This window comes from Acinonyx jubatus, chromosome D2 (genome assembly GCF_027475565.1).
Source record: "Acinonyx jubatus isolate Ajub_Pintada_27869175 chromosome D2, VMU_Ajub_asm_v1.0, whole genome shotgun sequence".
Lineage (NCBI taxonomy): Eukaryota > Metazoa > Chordata > Mammalia > Carnivora > Felidae > Acinonyx > Acinonyx jubatus.
Genome location: NC_069393.1, coordinates 71,626,518 through 71,639,784, shown reverse-complemented (window position 1 = coordinate 71,639,784; position 13,267 = coordinate 71,626,518). Strand labels below are relative to the sequence as shown.

At 52.3% G+C, this 13,267-nt stretch overlaps 1 protein-coding gene across 3 annotated transcripts in view; it reads left to right on the top strand.

Annotated features, from left to right (window-relative positions):
• Positions 1 to 13,267, top strand: part of HSPA12A (heat shock protein family A (Hsp70) member 12A) — a 165,566-nt gene that overhangs the window by 140,399 nt on the left and 11,900 nt on the right. For all 3 annotated transcript variants that reach the window (XM_053207360.1, XM_053207359.1, XM_027063205.2), the window contains 2 exons: positions 2,483 to 2,599; positions 10,969 to 11,140. In XM_053207360.1, the coding sequence (XP_053063335.1) occupies positions 2,483 to 2,599; positions 10,969 to 11,140 (289 nt within the window). The remainder of the gene's footprint in view (positions 1 to 2,482; positions 2,600 to 10,968; positions 11,141 to 13,267) is intronic.

The window sequence follows — 13,267 nt, the reverse complement described above, 5'->3', positions numbered from 1 at the left end:
GAGAGGTGGACCTGTGTCAGCCTGAACAGCCGAGATCCCAGGGGGATGGGCGCAGTGCCTGGGAGCCCAGACTGCCAAGTGAAGGACTGTCTGCCTGTAGCGGATGTGGACACCCCGAGAAAGTGAAGGAGCAGAGGGAGGCCGAGTACTCCGGGGGCCCTCGGGTTCCAAGGAGGAGCCAGGGGACTCGGGGAAAATTTAGGACTTGAGAAAGTCCTTGACATTGAATTGTGTTTCAAGTCGGTTAAAGGGAAAAGGGTGAACAGCCCGTCTCAGAAGGGGAGGGAAGAGGTGGAGGGGGCAGAGATCAAGCAGGGGTGCAGGAGGGGGTGTGTGGTTTTGAATATGTCAGCTCAGCTGGAACCTGCTAGCACCTTCTCCCAGCGGGGCACATGCTGTCAAGAAATTCCATGAAGAACAGCTTTTTGAGGAGATTTATAAGGACCCGGCCCTTCACGAGAGGGCTGGCTGGTATTTAAAGGACAGATGGAGTCAGAGGAGGGGTTGTTGCTTGCTGGCCCAGGATAAGCACAGGAGAATATCTACTAAAGCAGCATATCTGAGGAATCACGTGCATGAAGCAGGCTCATCTTTCATGGAGGAAAGCAAGTGAAAGTCCTGACATAATGAGGAGTTTAATTAACGGCAGGGCCCTTTCGCTTCCAAGCTGTACTCCATCCACTGGTGAACAAACAGCTTGTCTAAACAACCTTCTCTCCGGCCAGGAAAGCCCATCATTCATGTTTTGAGCCTTTTCCTGTTTGAAGAGTTTAAAATAGGGGCGCCTGGGTGACTCAGTCGGTTAAGCGTCTGACTCTTGCTCGGCTCAGGTCCTGATCTCAGGGTCATGAGTTCAAGCCCCACACCGGGCTTAGCGGATTGGACTCTTTCCTGGGCCTGAAGCCTTAAAACAAGCAAACAAAAAACCCCAGAAAAGTCTAAAACAGACTGGATGGTGATCGGCAGCATACTTAGAACCCTTCCTAACCCATCATCACTCACGTGCCTCTAAAGCCCAAGGCAGACCTGCAAGGAAATAAAACACAACGAAACAAACAACCCTGCTGTTTCACACGAGCGTAATGCAGAGATGTTTCTAAAAACATGTTTTAAGAAAGAGTTTACTAAACCTACTTAACACTGCTGACCTGTATGCTTACAAAAGGCTCACAGGGTAGATTTTATATTATGTGTTCTTGTCACAATTAAAAATGAAAACACTTTTTTAAAAGGGAAAAAAAAAAAAGGAACTGACCATCCAACAGGAAGTTAGTTCGGTGAGAGGGTGGGTTGGTCCCCAGATAACTACTGAAACAGTAGAGGAAATGAGACACCCATCAGAAAAAACAAATGGCCAGCCTATTACTCTTCTGAAACACGTCCCCAGAACCGACTCTGATGTAGGAGGGCAGTAGTGTGTGTTTAGGTTTGATTTCAGATTTGTCTGGTGACTGTGGCAACAGGAGCCAAGGGATAGGAAGGAACTAGCTTTATCAGAGGTCTTCTCCGGGCGAGATGTTCCTCGTGTGTTCTCACTTGTTCTTGCCAGAAACACTGTATGTTAGTTTTATTGTCCCCATTTTACAGATGAGAATACTGAGTCTGAGAAGTATTCTAGAGACGTATTTTGTCTGCAGGGACTTGGTGCAAACCTCTGATGCTTCTGTCCATCCCATTTATCCACGTGGTTTCTGCTGGTGTGGTTTAACCTTGACCAGAAGTTAAGGGCAGCCTGGTTCTTGCTTAGGTCATGTTCATATCCTTCCTGTCCTGCAAGGAGAACTCCCCTGATGTGCTGGCCTTGTGATAAGGTGGAGGACAGTGACCACTCCTTCGACAACTGGGCCAGGCCCTGTTCTAGACGCGAGACTACATGTAACAATTTAGTCAAGACCTTGGCCTTTAAGAGTCAGGATATACCTGGGTCTGGGTCCAGATTTTGGTTCTGCCATTTCCTAGCTGTGTGGTCATCAAAAGGTTCTGGACATCTCTCAGCCTAAGGTTCCCATCTGTAGAGCAGAGTTATAATCCCTTCCTAATGGGATTCTTGGATTAATGGAGATGAGTTATGCAAAGTGCTTAACAAGGTTGCCACAGAGTAAGTTCCCAGGAAATGGAGCTCTCAGAAAACTATCACCCCTTCCAACACTAGTATAAGCTAGGGATTATTATCCCCATTGTGCAGATAAAGAAACTGAGGCCTGGGAGACTGTCTCTTTCCCTGTCACATGATTCAGAAGTGGCCAAAGGCTTCTGATCTCCCCACCTGCTGCCTGCAGTCACGTTCAGTGAGTGAAAGGAGCTGAGCTCCCTGCTTGTGGAATATTCAGGAAACAGACCCTTGCGTCCTGACACTGGAAAGTTCAGGAGGTGGCCCAATAGTTACCCCAAGAGTTCATGGCCAGGAAGCTTGGAATTCTCGGTGAAGCTGTAGGAGGACCAGCTGTGTCCACTTGACCTGCTGCATTTCCCTTGGTTTTAGGAGCTGAGTGACCAAGCGGGATCAGAGTTTGAGAACTCTGACGTCAGATGGGTCATCACAGTGCCCGCCATTTGGAAACAGCCCGCCAAGCAGTTCATGAGACAAGCTGCCTATCAGGTGAGTGTGGGGCTGGGGCCGGTGGGAGCCCAGGATGCCCGCAGTGGTGACTGTCACCCCACTCAGGTGTCCCCAGCACTCGTAGGCCTCCCTGGGAGGTAGTGAGGGGTCTCCCACTGGCGAGGGGACATAGCGCCTTTCTCCTGGGGGAGGAACGGGGGTCATATCCACAGGGGTTGGGCTGGGCTCGGTTTTCTTTCTCGTTTTATACCTTCTGTACTGCAGACTCCCCAGGGCTAGGATTTCAAAGTGGGGTGCCGAGACATTTCTCTGTGGGTGAATGGAAGTGAGAACCTCAAGGAAGAGGCTTGGGCAGCAAGAATGTTTGAAGAAGAAAAGAATAAAGACAAGGCCAATGGCCATGAACCAGGCACATCAGGGCTGCTGTGGAGGTTGAAAGCTGCACGTCCGTGGCTGGGAAATAAGGGAAACATGATTGTGTTCTGCACATTTCACCTTGGGAGCAACACAGGAGCACACACAGGGGGCCAGGGGGTGGTGAGGTCGCCACACCTGCGTGGTGGCAGGCACGTGGATGACGGGGCGGCACGGCTGAGCACAGTGCCAGTCAGCACCACGGAGCCGTGGACAGAGCATTCCAGTGTCAGTGGCCAGCCTGTCCCTCCTGGGTGCTGGGGCATCACTGGTGCCGTGGACCTGTTTGCAGGCAACCTGTGCCATGACGGGGCTGCCACCAGGGTCTGACTTCATGCCAGGGGTGGCTGGCCGTGCTGACCCGTTGTGCTGACCCACAGGTCAGAGCTGGCTCCAGCTGTACCTAATCCCCTGGGTTAATGCAAGCCCACCCTGGGGCCTGGGCCCACTCTGTGCAGTGAGAGTCCATTTCAGAACCTTCAATTGGAGCTGGGCTGGGGAAAAATCACGAAGGGAATAGATGCCCCTTCCCCAGCCCGGCCAATACCTCCCAGGGATCAGCCATCTTCCCCAGGGGATAGATCTCTGATGTTGAGTTTGTGGCCATAAGTAGGAACCTTTCCTTCCAAGTAACCCACTGGATCGACCTTGAGCACCGAATGTAGCAGAATGGTCGTGGGTACCATGACACCTTCATTGGGGCCATAGATTGTACTCAACACTTGGAGCTTTACTCCAGGTGCCGGACAGAGATCAAGGGAGAGCAATGTCCCCATTCCTCAGTCTCCCCACTTCTCTTTCTTCCCTCCTCGCTGTAGGCTCTCCCCTCTGCCCTCCCCTTCAGCGTGAGAATCTGGCCCAGCCTATGTATCTTCCAAAAATAGATTTGTTTTTATAGGGATGAAGGAAGAGGGTGGAAGTGGCAGAAAGAGGCAACTTCTTTAAAAAGGAAGAAACCAAATGCGGTTTAGCTGTCCACAGAAACCCTGGGCACCCTGGAGCTTTTCCACAGCGTCAGCCGTCAGGCCGTGTCCGGAGACAGGACGCGGGGACACAGCTGTCGCACAAAGGCACAGCCCTGTGTTCTCAGTTTTCACAGGGAGGGTACTCAGGATTCGTGACTTTGACTCTCGTTTTCCCACAGGAAAACTTCAACAACAAGCATGTGACCCGGAAAAGGGTCAGTTCTTATTTTTAGCCTGAAAAAGAAAGAGGTACAAGGACTGCAGACTTCTCAGGGCTGTTGGAGCCTTGGGCTGGCTCCTGCCTCTCTGGGCAGTGAGGCCTGGCGGGGAAGCCCCTTGCATGCCCAGCGGGAAGGAAACCAGGCACTTGGGGGTGCGGTACCCTCCAGGGTTTGGCCGAATCAAAATGGCACCTCAGAGGGTAGATGATAGATCAGCAGCTCCTCAGAGGGGTGAATGTGACCGGGTTTATGGACGTGGGGCATCTTCTTTCTGAAGCCCAGAGACCCACTGTAGACAGGCCTATCCTTTGGATGCTGGCTAACTTCTGTCTGGTGCAGCGTGTGTGCAGCTCAATCTTTGGCTCTGTGTAATTCTGATTAAAGAATGACAGTTTAGGGGCACCTGGGTGGCTCAGTCAGGTATGTGTCCGACTTCGGCTCAGGTCATGATCTCACAGTCCATGAGTTCGACCCGCGTCGGGCTGTGTGCTGACAGCTCGGAGCCTGGAGCCTGCTTCGGATTCTGTGTCTCCCTCTCTCTCTGCCCCTTCCCTGCCCGTGCTCTGTCTCTCTTTCTCTCTCTCTCTCTCTCTCTCTCTCTCAAAAAATAAACATTAAAAGAAAAATTTAAAGAATTACAGTTTAAAGTCACTGAATGGATTTCAAGACGGCAGGGGCCATTCAATCATTCTTTGTTAACTCATTCATTTATTCATTAAATCCATACTGGAGGACTTCTGTGTGATGGGTCGTGGTCGACACTGGAGTCATATCCTGTATGACCAGGATAAAGGCCCCGCTCTCAAGTGGCTCACAGCTGAGTGGGTCAGTGAAGCCTTTTGTACTTTGGGAAGCGGGGCGGAGGGTGTTAAAGGGGCACAACTGCTTTGCCAACTAGTCTATGGTGTCTTTAGCCTGTCTTCTGGAAGAGTCCCCATGACGAAATGGAAATGAAGTGTGGCCAAAATTGGCATCTCTCCAGTTCTCTCTTCTTATCCTCCATTAATTTTACAGAACAAGAAAAATGTGTACCTATGATAGTTAATTTTATGTGTAAACTTGACCAGATATGTAAACTGCCACGTTTGGTCAGACATCATTCTGACTGTTGTTGCGAGGGTATTTTTGAATGAGATTAACATTTAAATTGACTGACTAAATAAAGTAGATTGCCCTTTGTAGGATGGGTGGGCCTCATCCAATCAGTTGAAGACCTGACTAAAACAAAAACTCCCTAGAATAAGAAGGAAACCCTCCTGCCTGCCTGCCTGCCTTCAGATCGGAACACTGTTTTTTTGTTTTTTGTTTTTGTTTCTTGCTTTTTTTTCCCCGCCTTTGGACTCAAACTGAAACATCAGCTCTTCCTGAGTCTTCAGCCTCCTGGCAAGGGAACTAACTATATCATCAGCTCCCATGGTTCTCCAGCTTGCTGACTGTAGACCTTGGGGCTTGTCAGTCTCCATAATTGTGTGAGCCAATTCTTTATGAAAAATCTCTTTCTATGCTTACAAAGATCCTACTGGTTCTGTTTCTCTGGAGAACGCTAATACAGAACATGAGCAAACACCACAGTTCTTGGCCACCCAGCTTCTGAGATCTGAGAATGCCCACCCAACCTTTCAGCCAAAGTGCTGCCCACCAGCCTGGCTGCAGGTGGAGGGCTGGAGGGATGAGGCAGAATGGTACTCCGTCAGGGCAGCTGGACAACTGGTCACATCTACCCTGCTTGCATGCAGGAATCGGAGTCCCTCCTTCATGCTGAGCCCAAGTTCATGGCACAGTGCCGTGGGGGCTGTGCTTCACCCCTCCACTGGCCTGGGCGGAGGGGTAAGAGGCCCGGATGCAGAACAGGTGATGAGGCTCTGCGCAGCATCGTGGATGGACGGTTCTGGGGCCTCCGCTCAGAAGTCTGTGATTCAGTGCTGGGGTTGGTGGGGGACCGCAGAGCACTCTATGGATGCCGTTTTATCCGTGAAACGCCCAAAACTCCTCTTGTATCAAATGCTTGTTGAAAAAGTGGGTTAAATCTCTATCTTTTATAATTCGCAGCCTCAGGACACCTTTAGACTCTCTAAGAGCATTCTGTGAACAGATGGTAACAGGAGGAACAGCTGATTCCTCTGCTGAGGCCTTCGGAAAAGACCTAGAACAGGAGAGAGTTCACTGAGTCTTGAGGGATGGTCATCACGCATAGGAAATAGTCCAGCTGATTTCTAGAGGCATTTTGCCTGAAAAACGCATGACGCTAGTGGGTTCCAGCAGCCTGTCAAATAAAAGGTGGTCCCTTACGTACGATGAGCTCACCTAACACGGAGTTACAGCTTGCGCTGGCTTCCTTTCCTTGAACAAACTGCAGTGAAAAATAACCACATCGGGGGAAAAAAACCAACAGCGACAGCCCATGACACCCGGAAGGGGTGCGGCTGGAGCCCGTGCAGCTTGACGTGAGCCCAGCAGGGCACCCGCCTGGTCTGGCCATCCTCCACGGCCGTGCACATGGTCAGTCCCTGGCGGGTTGCCCTGGCTCACGGCGGGGCTGAAGGGGAGAGCAGTCAGTGCAAACACCCATGTCCTGGGCCCCCTCGTGCATGGTGTTTTCACACACCTGTTCCTCCCAGGTAGGGCTCACGACCAGGAAGCGGCGCTCTAAGAACGACCACAGCAATGGTCCTGCCGCCACAGATTCGTGCGGGAGTCAAATGGGAGGGTGCACTCTTGGCTCAGACACTTTGTTTCTAGAATCCCGGGTCACATCAGCAGAAGGCTCCCATTCACTTACCTGGAGACAAGGGCCAGGAGATCACAGAATGAAGCCTGGCTGGCGGGCCATACATTCATTCATTCAGCAGCAACTACCCCCTGAGCGCCTACTGTGGGCGGCGGGGCAAGAAGGCCTTGCTGCTGCCCTTAGAAAACGCAGCATCTTGCAGGAGAGGCTCGCTATCTCTGCATGATCTGCAGTTGGAGACAGAATATGCTAGATGCTAGGCCAGCCGGGGCCCAGGGGAGAGAGAGTTCTGCTGGAACAGCAGCTGCAAGGGACCAGCTCCAGAGGCAGAAGTAGCAAAGGCAGCGAGCGTTTCCCCTGCTCTGGTTGACCCGGGCCTGAGCCCAGGTCTCCTGACAGGTGCCAGGTTGAGGGCTGCTGCTGAGAATGACTGCAGGGGTTTATATAAACCCCAGAAACTGAAGCCCACCCTCCAGGCGTCCTGCCGGGAGATAAAGACATCCAGGTTTTTCAGAATCTGGAAGATCCTTTTGTATCTCTTCTTTTTCTTGGAGTCCACAGGCTGCTCGGGGACCCCTCCTGGGGAGATGGCATCTGGCAGAGCCAGCCGCCTCCTGTTGCCTCAACCCTGCAGCGCGCCACTGTGGCCTCCGTGGGGGTTGCTGGTGGGGACACGGCCTCTCACTCTCTCTGGGGAGCAGGATGGGCACTGAGCTTGAGCACAGGAGTGTGGTTACTTGTCCTGGGCCTCTTGCCAATATTACCTTTTCCTCTCGCTCTGCTTTGGGGTCCTCTGCACTTCTGCTTCCCACCTGTGTCCTCTCCTGGGTGCCGTGGGGAACCTTCTGTGGAAATGGGTCAAAGCTTTTGCTGTAGAGCCAAGGCCAGCCCAGCTGGGGAGGGACAGATGAAAGGCCTCCCCTGAGGGGTGCAGCTGTGCTGTTCTGGGAAGTGTGGGGCAGTCTGTGTGTCTTCCGTGTGTTCAGGATGTGGGAGCATCATCCCAGGGGGAACCTGGATTGTGTAAGTCACACACCGGCTACACTCGGGCACCTCAAGTTGTATGACTAGACTCCAGGCTCTTTGTTCCCCTGGATGACTTTTTTCTTTTTTTTTCCTTCAACGTTTACTTATATTTGAAAGAGAGAGAGAGAGGGAGACACAGAATCCGAAGCAGGCTCCAGGCTCCGAGCTGTCAGCACAGAGCCCGATGCGGGGCTCGAACCCATGGACCACGAGATCATGACCCGAGCCGAAGTCGGATGCTTAACCAACTGAGCCACCCAGGCACCCCTCCCCCCTGGACTTTTTGATTCGGTTTTCTGTATGGATACTTCACTGTAAATCACAGGGGCCGCTCACAGTTTCAGGGAAGGTGTGGAGAGGAATGAAGGCATCTTGTTTTTCTTATTTTCCCCACTTGTCCCCCCACTGCCAAGCCCAGGCTCCCGCAGCTCTTCTTGGCCCCATGGAGACCGCCTGGCCGCTTGACATCCCAGTGGGACACATGGCCCTAGCGAGACTTTCCTCCTTGCCGCCACCCTTGGGCAGGGTGCTGGTGCTCCCCTCCCCCCGCCCCTTCTTCCAGGCTGTTTTCCCTTCTGAACTTTAAAAGAGTGCCTTAAACATTTAGGCCTAGTTGTTTCTTTGTAGTTAGTTTTCCCTTCTTCACCCCGTTTTGTGGAGGCTGGACCTGTCCGCTTCTGTTCTAGGAGGCCCTTGACTTTACAAACCCAGCCAGGTGGTGAAGTCAGTCTTCGAGAGCGGTCCTTTAGAAGGGGGCTCCTCTTGGTTTTATTTTGGATTTCTTCTGGGACCCTGGGGATTGGGGTGCGGAGGTTGCAACTTTCCTGGTGACATGTAGGTGTGTAGCCCTTGTCCTCTGTCACTGGGCACTGCAGCCTTCAGCTGTCTTGGTGTTAAGGGTGCCTAATGTGACCCTGAGGGACAGTGAGGCTGGGGGGTGGGACTTCTAGTCCCTTGAGTGGGGAGCAGTGGGAAACCTTGTGATGCACCCGGGTCAGTGGCCTGTTGACTGATGGGCACACTGGGCTTCTTCAACCCAAGGGACCAAACTGATGGGCGCAGATGCCCCCAGAGTGGTTGGCCACAGCCGAGGGCACAGGGCAGTAAGGAGGCAGTTTTTCTGTGGATGGTGTAGGTTTTGTAGAGTCGGTCTGCCAGAAGGGGTTCTACCACTCGTGAGGCATTTGCTATCGGGAGGGGGGAGATTTAAGTCACCTGCCTGCCAATGGTGTCTCATTAGGACACAATTCATTGGTTCATTTGGGGTATGGTTATTATGGAGAATCAACTGCACGTGAGTAGAGGTAACATGCCACGTAGTGCTGTTCCAGAGTAAATGGGTCAAGAGATTGTGCCTTTAAACCAGTTGAAGGAGGAGCAGTAGAGACACCTGGGAAGTTTTGTTCAAGGCCAAAGGCCTGCGTCCCACACCAGTACCTGGAGTTACCGAGAGCAGGAGAGCCAAGAACCAATTAAAGGAGCCGGTCTGCAAGGCCCAAGAGTGGGCCTAGGCCTGCTCGGCCGCATTTGAGCCTAAGACCGCCCGGCAGGTTTCATGTCCCGGGAAATCCAGGACAGTCGATCATTCCACTTCTCTGAGCCTTGGTTTCTTTCTGCATAAAGTGAAGACATTAGGGGCGCCTGGGTGGCTCAATTGGTTAAGCCTCCGACTTCAGCTCAGGTCATGATTTCATATGTGGTTCGTGAGTTTGAGCCTCGTGTAGGGCTCTGTGCTGACAGCTCGGAGCCTGGAGCCTGCTTCGGATTCTGTGTCTCCCTCTCTCTCTGCCCCTTCCTTGCTCATGCTGTTTCTCCTTCTCTCTCTCAAAAATAAATAAACGTTAAAAAAAAAAAAGTTAAAAAAAAATAAAGTGAAGACATTGGACAAAAGGCCAAGACGGCCCTTTTAGCATTTCTGATATTCTAACCTGACCCTGCCCCCCATCTCCTTGCACAATAATTGAACCTCCTAAGCCCCTTCCCTCTGTGAGTCTAGGCCGGCTCCTCCTGGTGAGAGGTCACTATGCATATGTGGCATTAGACCTTCCATCCCTGATCTACAGGTTGAGTCACTAAATCTTATGGGTCTGGTGTAGACCTGGGGTCTTCTCCAAAGTGGCTAGGGCACAAGGGCAGCATCCCGAGGTTCCCTAGGAAACGGCAATACGGAGAGCAAACAGTGGTAACGGCCGAAGAGCGCTTCTCTGGTCTGTCTTGCTGGTAACCAGGACCCCTTGGGCCTGAACGGCTCCAACAAGCAAGTGAGGCCTCTCGCTCCAGTTCAAGGCCACAGGAGGTGGGCAGGAACGTGTCACAGGCCACGCCAGGCTCATTTCTCTGAGTGCCCTCAGAAGAGTGCTCCTGGAGCCTCCTGGCTGGCTCTTGTAAGGGTCTGTGACTGGAACAAGCCAGATGTCACAGAGCAAAAGCATTTCAGCTATTAAAGGGGTAAAGGCTTTGAGTAAAATAACTGCCAGCTGCCTTTTGACCCATATTCTAGAAAACGTGAGACTACGTGAGATTTCAGGAGGGCTTTCTCCCAGAGCCCTGGAGTCCTAGCGTGCTGAAGTCACGTCTGATTCCCATACAGCCAAATCAAATGCGTGCATGGCTGAGGCCCAACCATGGTCCATTGTTTCCTAGGTCACCAAATATCGGGGTTTGCTCTTAGACCACCTGGCCCATTGTAACCAGAAACAGACTACCTGCTTTCCATCTTCTGGTGGTTTACAGAGCTTTGGGGCCTTTCCCCCTTCATGCATCTCAGTTCTGGGCCAAGCAAGTCCCAAATGTAAGAGGCCCCATGACCCGGAGAGCCCTGCCTTTCCCAGAAGCACTCATACGTTTTCTTTGTCCGCTCCGCAGTGTTTGGGTGCCTGGCTTGGGGCCCAGCACCCAGTCACCCCTGATCGATAGCGCTGCAGAGATCTATGGAGGGAATTAAGCAAGCAGAGCATGGCTGTCCCTTCCTTGGGGGTGTAGGTGCAAGGTGAGTGTCCTCAGAGCGGTACTGCCTGGGGAGCCTGGGTCCCAGCCTCTGCCTCTGTCTTCCAGGCAGGCCTGGCCTCCCCGGACAACTCGGAGCAGCTCATCATTGCCTTGGAGCCCGAGGCGGCCTCCATCTACTGCCGGAAGCTGCGGCTGCACCAGATGATCGAGCTGAGCAGCAAGGCCGCGGTCAACGGGTACAGCTCCAGTGACACAGTGGGAGCTGGGTTTGCACAGGGTACCTCCTGCTCTCTCTCTCCCCTCCCCGCTCTCTCCCATCCCAACCCTGCATGTTTTGGGCCCTGATTATTTAAGGCATTTAGCGCGGTAACGAAGAACCGAGATGTTCCCAGAGGGGTCGGCTGTGAGCACGTCTGTTCTCAGCGCCCCCTCCGGGACCCCTCCAGGGCCCCTTGTAAACTCCGCAGTGGTCACCCCGGTTCATCACCTCCCACACGTGTGCCTCAGGTGTGGGAAGGGTGCTTCTCTCCAAGAACCGGAGAGATGGCCCCAGAGCAGCTCCTGGTTTTACATTTTACTAGGCTTTTAATTTTTCTTGTTTATTAACTGATTCTTAATCTAATCCCACTTGGCCTGTTATTAATTCCCCCATTAAGGCTGTTGATTTATTGCTGACTCACTCCCTGGGGCTGCTTCGTGTGTGATGAGCTCATTATGTGTCTTAACCGTGAACCTGGCGAGAGTTTAAAATACGGATGAAAGGGGCGGAGGCTTCCTGACCCCACTGGTGCTCACGTAGCTGTGGGAAGGAGTACCGCCTAGGGAGATCCAGGATGGGTATTAAGGAACTTTTTCTCTTTAGTAGTTACTTGTGTGCCAGTTGGTCACATTCTTGGTCCTAAGAACCGTCTTCCCTGGTATCCAGGGCTCTGTGAGTCTGTCCAGGGCCACAGAGTTTTCAGACATCCTAGGTCAGGGTCAGAGCCACCGACGTGAGCGAGTTTAGGCACTAATCAGAGCGCTGTGAGTGCCGTTTCCAGGTCGGGGCCTCGAGGGCAGAAACCCACCCATCACCCATGCCCACCCCATCCTGGAAGGCCCTGGAAGGGAGGAGGAGAGGGAGAACGTTAGCTAGAACTGTGGCCCATTGTCCCCCTACAGCCTGGTTCCAAGTTTTCCTTGCTCCCCACACCCAAAGCCTGTCTCTGTACTGCCCAAGGCACTGGGGCCCTGGCTCAGCCTTTGCAGGTGTGCATCCCTGCCCAGGCCCTGGGTCCTCTCCTCCAGAACTCTCCTCTTCCTCTTCATGGGGGCCACTCTGCCCCAGAGGCCACCACTCTGCATTTTCAACCCAAGATGGAGGAGTCTGTGAACCTCAGCCACGAGACAATGGCCAGGCATTCCCTTGGTTCTCAGGCTGCCGGGGCTAAGTGCTAACACCTCAAGACCTGATTCACCCGGAACAGAAGCAAGCAGGCTCTCCTTTGACTCCGAGGGCTTGATTTGCTTTTTCTGGGCAATGCTCAGCCTCCACCGAGGCATGCCGCGGCTGGCCTTACTGCTAACTAAGTCAAATGTGTTAACATGTTACATACTCAGCACAGCCTATTAAATTAAATTTTTGTCTTCATCATTGTAATTGGAAAAGAGACGCATGACTGACTGGGCTTCATACCTTACATGCTACTTCCTGCCGGTTCATAAACAAAAATTCATGTCAGAATTAGCTAATTGTAGTGCGGCTCCTAATGCTTCTGAAGTGTAACATTCGCATGGAAGGGGAAACTGGTTTTGAATGCTTGCCTTCCCCGAGGGCTCAGGTTTTGGTTCCCTTTCCTTTAACATGGCCTGTCCACCCCACACTGTGTCTGTGTCCTGTGCCTTGTGGGATTTGCTCTTGTCTTGTGCTCAGAGGGTCTTTTTGGTTTTTGAAATCCTCAAATTGTTGGCCACCACCCCTCAGAGGGGCAGTGACACAGGGGTTCTGTCTCAGCCTTGCTTTACAGTTGGTCTGTCTCCCAGAAGGAAGGGGTGCTGCCTGGGGAGGCCTGGCAGAGCACTTAATCAGGAGTACCCTGGATGGCATTAAGGCCCTGAGCCCTTCTGGGCTGTTCTCTGCCCTCAGATGCTCCTTCGTGATGGGCGCCCCATGGACACTACTGACAGGAATGGGAATGCCACTGTGCCCCCAGCACCGCAGCGTTGCTGTTAGCATTATTTTGCACCAAAAGGATTTCATGAGATCAGTAAAAGATACATTTTTCTTAATGTTGGGCTTAATTTGCCCCAAAGTGTGATAATTTTTTTGAGAGCTCAGAATATGTTTTATTAGTCTTGCTTGGTCTTTTTTTTTTTTTTTTTACTGTTTATTTTTGAGAGAGAGAGAGAAACAGAATGTGAGCAG